Source organism: Ornithodoros turicata, chromosome 9 (genome assembly GCF_037126465.1).
Source record: "Ornithodoros turicata isolate Travis chromosome 9, ASM3712646v1, whole genome shotgun sequence".
In the NCBI taxonomy this organism is placed as follows: Eukaryota; Metazoa; Arthropoda; class Arachnida; order Ixodida; family Argasidae; genus Ornithodoros; species Ornithodoros turicata.
In genome coordinates, this window is record NC_088209.1 from 24,087,690 (window position 1) to 24,097,496 (window position 9,807).

Sequence of the window (9,807 nt, forward strand, 5' to 3'; positions counted from 1 at the left end):
AATAATAATAATAATTAAAAAAAAATGTGACTGAAATCTTCGACAACGTACCTGTGAAGCTTCCTTCACTGCATAAAGTATCGATGTGCAGTGAAGCCGAGGTCCACTTCTCTGGGGCCAGTTTTTGGTCGTCGTCGGTACCAAGTTCAAAAATTCATACCACGAAGCAGCAGGATGCAAATGTTTATGAAAACAGTGTATTTATTCAGTCCTCGGTGCTTGCGGTGATCACAAACGAATACGGGCGTGTGCACGGCATATATGATCACTGTATCCAGTCACTCCCCAAGTTTGGCACACAAGGCAAGCATATTATACTTTTTCTTTTAACAATCAATCAATTAATGAATCAATACTTTTTCTGTCTTGCTGAACCACTGCTATATACTGAGCACGTCGTATTGTATGTCTTTTGCGAGTTTTGCATTCCTTCTAAATACGACAGACAATATTGCTACAAAACTCACATATATCTGCCGGATTTAAGGGAATTTATTTCTCTATTTCCTCAAGACACATTGTATAACAATGTCAATGTTTATCGATAAATAAAAAATATTGGCAGTTTTCATTATATGGCAAAACACTATACGAGGGATGCATTTGAGAAAGAAACTAAGAAAGTGGTCACAGCGGAGGCAGAATTGTGAGAATCACGAGTTATTCACTCGCTAGCAAGTGATAACAAAGTATTATATTTTTATTTTACTTTTACGTCTCATCGCTTGTCGTTGCGATGTTCGTAGCTTGATCGTGCCCGTACGCTGTGGCGAGAAAGAAAGCCTCATCATCATCATCATCTTGAAAGCATCCACGAAATTGTATCGGGAAGGGGTGACTTTATTGCTTCGCAGAACCGAAACTGGGAGCTATAGCAGGGTGTCCAAGCTAACGTGCACCGGGGTCTAAAAAAACAAACAAAAAATACACGGTGCGTCACAAGCGAATGAAAACTGCGGAATATTGTGAGGAGTCGCGTGTCTGAACCGCCTGTATTTTTTCATGGTGGCTGATTAATTAATTAGGCGCAATTAATCAGCTAACTTTTTAATTATTCGTTTTAGGGCCGAGATGTGAAATGGAAAGTTGTAATGTGTGTCGAGAAACACCCATCGTAATTAGTTTCTTATAGCGTACGCCTTACGTGAAGTTTTTTTTTCTCCCCTGGTAAGAAAGAACGCGCGCGAAATCCGAAATTGTACCACGTGACTCGAGGCGCGCGCCCCGCCTCGTGTCACGTGGTACAATTTCGGATTTCGCGCGCGTTCTTTTTCTTACCAGGGAAAAACTCCCGACACACTCTGCACAACTTTACAATTAACAACTCGTCCCTAATACGAATAATTAAAAGTTGGCGAATTAATTGCGCCTAATTAATTAATCAGACACCATGGAAAAATACAGGCGATTAGAACACGCGACTCCTCACAGTATTCTGCAGTTTTCATTCGCTTATGACGCACCGGTGCAGGTTAGCTTGGACACCCTGCATCCTGACAGCGACGTTAATGATATGGTTGCGAATTTCATTAAAATATTTTGCACGATGACGTTGAGCATTATAGTATGAAAGCTCGTGACAACGCCGTCTTAGCTTTGGTTTGGTTTTACCGATCATCAAGAATGCATCGCGTCGACATTTTTCTACCTGTACAAAGCAACACTCATATATGGGTTTGAGTGGCATTTTGAGGGCGTATTTCGTATTTGTTTCTTTTTATAGAGATACCGCTTCACAAACATAAAGTGCCCAAAAGGATAGTGTACCCCTTAGCTATGGGCTGCTATATATAGGTATCCATTTTCTACCGTGGAAACACACAGCACGTACAAACGTCCTCCCTAATATGCTGTATGCTTTAATTTGGGCATTGACCGATGCTTTGATCGTGTGCATGAATTAATGTAACGTGGACAGCGTTGCGGCAATCGAATTACCCGAAAAAAAAAAGAAAGAAAAAGACGTGTGACTCCTTTAGTAATGTGCTCCTTTGTAAAACCTTTGTCACAACCTTCCAGAGACCGTTTCTCTCTGATATTGAAGGCACCTGTAAGCCTAAAACGACGGGCAAGAGCGAAAACGAGAGAGAGCACGTAGTCTGTATGCACTGTTCTCAGCATGATGTGGAAAGGGTGTGACGGAGAAACAATGAAAAAGTCTGTGGACGGCGATCTCGATGGGGGCACGGCAGTTGATAAAAGTTCGTTCACACTATATGCGTGATGTACCTTCATCTGTTGAGCAAAAAAATCCCCGGGACGACCGCACCCAAGGACAAGAGAAGCCAGGCGGTGGCTCGTGTCCTGGGCGCAGGATTGCAACCGTCCTTGCTGTTGCACGTACAGGTCTCGACGAACACATCGTACGTTCCTGTTCGCATGAGGCAGTAGTTCTCGTCGTAGGTGCCCTCTCCTGGAACTCCCAAGAAGGCACAGCTTCGGATGAACCTCCAACTGCCGTACACTGCACAGAGCACGTAACAAGTTAGGCATAATCATACGTACGGTAAGGTACAGGACGAGAGTCGCCAATATTTCGAACAGATGCTTCTTCTGGCGGTAGCACACACTCTTAGAAATGAAAAGAAATTAAAAATGAACTTCACCGCATACACTCTAAAAACAGAACTTCGCCGCATACACTCTTAAGAAAAGGGTGTACTTTAACTCCTTTTGTTACCACATATATAACACCTTTTTGGAGAGTACTGTTACGCTCAAAAGGGTGTCTCCTCACTCCTTCAAGGGAGTAGCATAACACTTTTCTCCCTACTGGAGAGTAATATTACTCCCGGCAGGGAGAAGGTGTTATGCTACTCCCTTGAGGGAGTGAGGAGACACCCTTTTGAGCGTACACTCTTAAAAATGAACTTCCCCGCATAGCACGCTCCTAGCCAACCATCATCTCGAATGATATCGTTATCTGTCCTGATTTGTTGAAAACGGAGGCGTACGCCTTTTTTGTGACAATTATGAACAGCATAAGTGTCACAAAAAAGGCGTACACCTCCTGTTTTCAACAAATCAGGGCAGATAACGATATCATTCGATATAATGGTTGGCTAAGAGCGTGCTATGCGGTGAAGTTCATTTTTAAGAGTGTAGTGCGCCAATCGTTGTCGCGTACGATAGGGTTATCGCTTTTGATTTGAGGAGTGGGGGAGGTGTATGCTTTTTTGCGGCAATTACCATATATCCAAATTGCCACAAAAAAAGGCGTACACCCCCTTTCTCCTCGACTTAAAAGCGATAATCCTATGGAGTGATAATCCTATCATTCGTGGCAATGGTTGGCGCACAGCGTGCTATGCGGTGAAGCTTTGTTTTTAGAGTGTAGCACGCTCCTAGCAACTATCATCTCGAATGTTATCGTTACCTTCCCTGATTTGTTGGGACAAAAAGTGGGCGTACGCCTTTTTTGTGACACTTATAAACAGCCACAAAAAAGGCGTACGCCTCCCGATTTCAGCAAATCAGGGAAGATAATGATATCATTCGAGACGATGGTTGGCTTTGAGCGTGCTATGCAGTGAAGTTCATTTTTAATAGTGTAGCGTGCTTCAAAGTGTCCTGCCTTTTATTCTCAAAGCGCACTCAACCGCAATGCCTTCCCTTGCCATTTCCTCCACTCAAGGGTGCGCGCTGGATCGCCTTCCAGCAGCCCTTGAAGTGTTTCAACTAAGATTCAAGCAGAGCGGGCGACTTCGGCGGAATCGTTGCTGAGTTTGTGAGAGGGAAGACGGCCAGAGTCCGTATATTCACGCGAGCGACATTCCCCAGAATACTCCAGCGGAACACGCGAAAAGCGTCATAGCTGTCTGCTGCCACGTGAGCGCGAGCGCTCAAAGTCGTAGCCACGAGATATTCCGTAGCAGACGACAGGAAAAGACGCTCACGGTGTCGTCTGCTAAGTGTCGTCTGCCAAGTGTGCAGTATACGCCACTCCCGATATTCCGCTCAACATAACACGGGGGAACTTCGTATCTGTGAGCAGTGTTTCCCCTTCAAGCACACTTGGGATTAACAATCTTTGAGGGCGGAGCCAGAATACGGCGGATAGTCACTTGGAGGATCGTCTCCGCGCGTACCGAAACTCGTGACGTCATTCTTGACGTCATTCCACTGCTCGCGTCTAAAAGGTGGTGGGCCCGGCGCACGAATTTTAGACAACCGATCAGAATGATTCAAACTTGCTCAGTCACTGGTGCACTCCTTCTGGGTTGCAGCAATCTCAACGGAATGTATCTCAATATGTGCCTGTCACGCAATTATTTTCTGCCAACTCATCTGCTACACAGTATGATGCGCGGATGATGTAATTACCCAGTCACAAAATAACAGCATCAGCCCATTTACCATACACTCTAAAAACAGAACTTCACCACATAGCACGGCGAAGGCCAACCATTGCACAGGATTATACCTTTATCACTCCCGATTTGTGGAAAGCGCGTGCGTACGCCTTTTTTGCAACTGCATAAGTGTTCCGAAAAGGCCTACGCTTCCCGTTTTTAACCAATCGGAGGGCGGGCAGAACGATGTCATTCGGGATGGTGATTGGCTGAGAGCGTGCTATGTGGTGAAGTCACATGCTATCATATGTCATATTCAGACATATGTCGGCACAGTTCCCTTAGATGTCGGCGCAGGTCGCACATTCCACCAGGGCGTCAGTCGTGACGTTGCCCACATCTGTGAGGCCGACGACGGCGAGCCCTTTCAACATCACCACCTGTTTTTAGAGTGTATCGCATTACATTCTCATACTATAAGAACAAGTACGTCACGAGTTTAACTGCAACAACAACAATAATAACAACAACAACAAAAGCAAATATCTAGGTATGGACTTGAACACCCTGAAATGGACATTGTCTGGCTAGGCTCTGCATAAGGTAAGATGTCGATGGGCTACTGAACGCACCCGCCGCAGTCTATAAAACAATAATCCACATTTCGAAAGCAATTGTTTTTTTTTTTTTCTTCTTCCTCGTCCTCTTCTTATTGCTGCAACGGTGGTGATGGTGAAAGGGCTTGCCGTTGTTGGCCTCACGTATGTGGGCAACGTCACGACTGACGCCCTGGGGGATTGTGCGTCCTGGGCCGACATATGTCTGAAAGCGTCTGAGGAAAACCCAGGAAAAACCCCAGACAGCACAGCCGGCACCGGGATTCGAACCCGGGTACCTCCCAGTCTCGACGTGACATGGCCAGCACGCTAACCACTGAGCCACGGGAGCTGGTTGCTGCAACGGTGCGCAGCAACCGCCGTCTCATGCCGCATCCAATAAAAGTGTTCAACAACGTGAGGCATTCGCTGAAAACGTGAAGTACGACATCCCAGTTTTCTTTTCAGGCACGACGCGTGCATACACATAAAATCTGGCTTAATCGTGAGCAGAGCGTATAACGGCGAAAACTATCCAGTGTATATACGCACCTTTCTGTCGTATCTTTCTGCACATGGTCGCCTCCAGGCCGGGGTAATGGATCAAGCTCCTTGCCTTACATTCAGAAATGGGCAAAGTAGTGTTGTCGAAGGGATCCTCGCAACGTGGGTCTGCTCGGGAATTGCATTCCCAACATTTGATTGCCGACCCTGTCGAAGACAGGCTTTTTTGTAATATACTATATACACCGAAATATTGGTCCCCTGACATCGCAGTGCATTGCAGGAGAGGCGTCTTCGCCGGTTATTGGTGACCGTTTTACACTCTTAAAAAATTAACTTCACCGCATAGCACGCTCCTAGCCAACTATCATTTCGAATGATATCGTTATGATATCGTTGACGAATGATATCGTTATCTGCCCTGATTTGTTGAAAACGGGAGGCGTACGCCTCCCGTTTACAACAAAGCAGGGCAGATATCGATATCATACTAGATGATGGTTGGCTAGGAGCGTGCTATGCGGTGAAGTTCATTTCTAAGAGTGTAGCTGTTTCATTTGTCGTGAAACGATTCAGTACCGAGAGCTTTGCAGCCGCAACGTTATCACTGAGATTAATGATTAAAAAAAAAAGTTATACACTGTGTGTGTTATATCGGGTAGTAAAGCGACACTCTTAAAATGAACTTCACCACATAGCACGCTCCTAGCCAACCATCCGCCTGCGTGACATCGTGCATTCCCCCGATTCTTGAAAACGGGAGGAGTACGCCATTTTGTGACACTTACGGAGAAATATGCATTGTCACCAAAAAGGTGTACGCCCCGCACTTTCCACAAATCAAGAGTGATAGAGGTATCACTCTGTACAATGGTTGGCCTTCAGCGTGCTATGTGGTGAAGCTTTGTTTTAAGAGTGCAGAGGTGGCCTTATTATGGACGCGGTACGTGACCGTGGGTTAAACTTACGGGAAGTATATTTTTTTATGTATTCGTCAGGCTGAGTAACAATGAGAATGAGGTAATAGGCTCACGTTCTGCTCAGCACAGTATATAGTTCCTGTGGACTACATAAGACATGCACGATTATAACAAGTATTGTAAACATGTGTAAATAAAGAGAAAAGAAAGATGATGAATCACATCGTATACCACATTTATGTTTCACTACGTGTACTTTTAATAGCAAGCAACTAATACTCAAGCTCTTAAACTCCGGCCGGAAATATGCTTTCAACTGATATAATTGGATCAAAGGGACGCATGATAAACATGAAAGCTTGCCTGATTGATTGGTATATAAAAAAATATAGAGATGAACATTAAAGCCTGTTTGCTAGAAACTGGATGGTAAAATCCAAATAAAGCTTGTTTGTTAGCTTTAATTAGTCTTCCAGTTTCACTGCACGCCAAAGATTTTGAACGTCATGCGGGCATGCTAACATCTACACTATTAAAATGAACTTCACCGCATAGCACGCTCCTAGCCAACCATAATCTCGAATGATATCGTTATCTGCCCTAATTTGTTGAAAACGGGAGGCGTACTCCTTTTCTGTGACACTTATGCTGTTCATAATTGTCACAGAAAAGGCGTACGCCTCCCGTTTTCAACAAATCAGGGCAGATAACGATATCATTCGAGACGATGGTTGGCTAGGAGCGTGCTATGCGGTGAAGTTCATTTTTAAGAGTGCACTCATAGACCCCTAAACGTGACCATTTCACGTGAACCCATGTAAGCATGCAAGCACGTGGGCCTATATTGAAGTACAAATCTAAACACGATGATGTCCATATGCAGCTCCACAAGATATTGAATTCTGATTACTCTACAAGCGACCAGACACGGAGCGGCTGCCAACGTACATTCTCAAACACACAAATGCGTATTTGCGGACGTGAGTCAACGTTCACGACCTTCGCTACCCCGAGGAGCATTCAGGAATGCTGTTGAACCCAACCGCCGTTGCACCGCTTAATTCACCACCCTTCCAATCACCCACTGGACAACCGTTCCATAGCATCGACATCGCGAAAAGCACAGAGTGCTGCGGTAAACGCTGTAACCGATGTCTTCTTATCCGAGCTCGACAGCGTAAGCCTAACACGTTCGTACCGACGAGAGTTCGCGCCACAACATAAATACCTCCCCGGTCGCCTTCAGAAGCACAACACCCACGTTGCGACAACGTGCGCATATAGCTAAGTACTGGAAACGTGGCAAACGCAACAAGTGTTCGTCCAGCAAATGCTGTAAGACGTACTAGGCGGGTTAAATTCCTTCTTGTAGTGTGCCACACCTAAGCGTCTCTTGTGACCGGCATGGCATGCTTCCGCTGGGGACGTGAATATGACTTACCTGTACCTAGCAGTAGACACAGACAGAGCGACAGTGCCGTTACAAAAGCGTACACGGCAGTCTCCATGGCCACCGACCCGTTCGAACCCTACGTCATCCACGATGGTTTTTGTATAGTGGCAATGGATTTTTTTTTTCTTCCTGTCCAAAACGAGCTAACAGAATGGGATCTCCTCCACTGCCGGAGCCGCCGAGCAGAACAGGTAGGAGGGTCAGGCAGGTAACCACAGACCGGTGGAGAGCGGGGAAAATATGTTGGAAAGGATATCACGTGATCTACCCTCCCTCGTCTCCTGTCGAAGGGAATCAGATGGGAGACCGTTTACACGTTGTACTGGAGGATGTCCGTGATTTATTTATTTCTACCTATTGTTATGAAGTGTGCGCGGATGACTTTTGCTGTCCGTTTCTTTTCCTCTTTTTTTTTTCGTCTGCTCAGGAAAGGAAGCGGAACATATATGGTTGTCACGGTTTGTGGAGGAGGCGGTTTGGCGATCTATTGGTGGTCATTTCGTGGTTTCCAGTCGTGAGATAGACAGAGCTGAGACGAACTGGACGCAGGAGATTACGTTGGGAAAAATAAACATAGTGGGAAGCTCGACTTCTAGTCTTTCTGTTTTGCATTCTCATAACACGCAGGGATACAGTAAACCTTCGTTAGAAGGAAATCGCCTTTTTTCTTCTTCCGAATTATAGTTTTATTCGCAGTTTTACCCTGTCCCGGTCAAAACATGTGCGTTTCGGACCTGACTACTCGTAGTGCTGTGCTGCCCGACTCCTCATAGTACGAAGGGCGAGCCGGCGGAAGCTTGTACGGACAACGACCTCGAGTCATCATGAAGTCGAAGCACCAAAACCTGGCCGTTCATGGACCCGCGTTGATCGCGAAAGCCGAGGCGCCGGCGTTTTTAACAAGCAAGAGTGTGTTCAAGTGAGTTAGGTGGGGTGTGCCATCGTGTCATTCAAGGCGTGTCATGCAAGCCTGACGATGCCCTTCGGCAAACTCATCTTACGTCTGTTCTTTTATAAAAAATAAAATAAAATATGTTTTCAAAGTGATCATCCAAGGTTTATGTGCTAGTATACTACAGTACATATATTTGGTTTTTGCTCTCGATGGCTTCGTAGCTAGTCACTTGTGCTATTTACTCACTCGTAGTTCACTTGTGTAGATCCTTTCACTATTTTTGTGGCACTGCCGCTATAGCGAATCATCGCTTGTAGAATTTCCGCCGGTCCCGTTGACTTCGTTATAGCGAGGGGCTACTGCGTAAGTTCGTTCCGAAACATAGTTTTCCCAGCACATTGCTTTGCAAAACATTGCTTTCTTAGCAAACAGTGATCAATAACATATGCAGTATGGTATTGCAAATTCCAGTCATGTCGAAGTCCATCCATTGGTGATTACCATGCCTTTGTTCACTATTATAATCGTCTTTAACGAAAGCACTGATTAATCTCCATTATCATATAGGACCAATTTTGCAGTGCCACTGATGTGTACGTAGACCACGCGTTTTGAAGTATGAATGATGCAACTTCTACCTTATGGCAGGCCAACCAAGATCTTTACTGTTTATCATCGTGCACGATAATTATTCCGTATCCCAAATATTTGAAGTGTAAGGTAAGGCATAGGTGCCAGACTATGAATTAAAAAGAAATGAACTAAAATGCAAACTAATTTCTAGAATGATTTCAGGGAAGTTCAAATAAACAACTCACACGCATGGAATGTCGTCTGCTAGACGCGCTGGAGAAAAGAGAAAACAGTTTCGGTTTCACCGACTGATAACGTCACGTCGCTGATCGCCGCTAGGATAACCAAAGCACTTGCACTTTGTTGCCACGTTGGACTCGATTGCCGGTAATATTTCTTTGGACACGTTGTTATTGCTATCACTTGGTATGTGATGATTTATGTATGTTTGTTTACAATAATTCAGATAATAGTGCTCGAGCTTGTCAGGAACGACGTAAACTTAATGTTTTTGGGCGGTGTAGTGCTGTCAACCCGACGGTTGTTCTTCCGTAGGGTTGTTGTAATACACATT

The 9,807-nt window shown here is 45.1% G+C and overlaps 1 protein-coding gene across 1 annotated transcript; it reads right to left on the bottom strand.

Annotated features, from left to right (window-relative positions):
• Nucleotides 1-1,961: 1,961 nt before the first annotated feature.
• LOC135368432 (UPAR/Ly6 domain-containing protein crok-like) lies at nucleotides 1,962-7,995 on the bottom strand. The gene is made up of 3 exons (XM_064601685.1): nucleotides 7,754-7,995; nucleotides 5,441-5,599; nucleotides 1,962-2,464 (listed from the first exon to the last, which is right to left on the bottom strand). The coding sequence occupies exons 1-3, from the start codon at nucleotides 7,818-7,820 to the stop codon at nucleotides 2,232-2,234; spliced, it is 459 nt and encodes a 152-aa protein (XP_064457755.1). The 5' UTR covers nucleotides 7,821-7,995; the 3' UTR covers nucleotides 1,962-2,231.
• Between the last annotated feature and the right edge of the window lie 1,812 nt (nucleotides 7,996-9,807).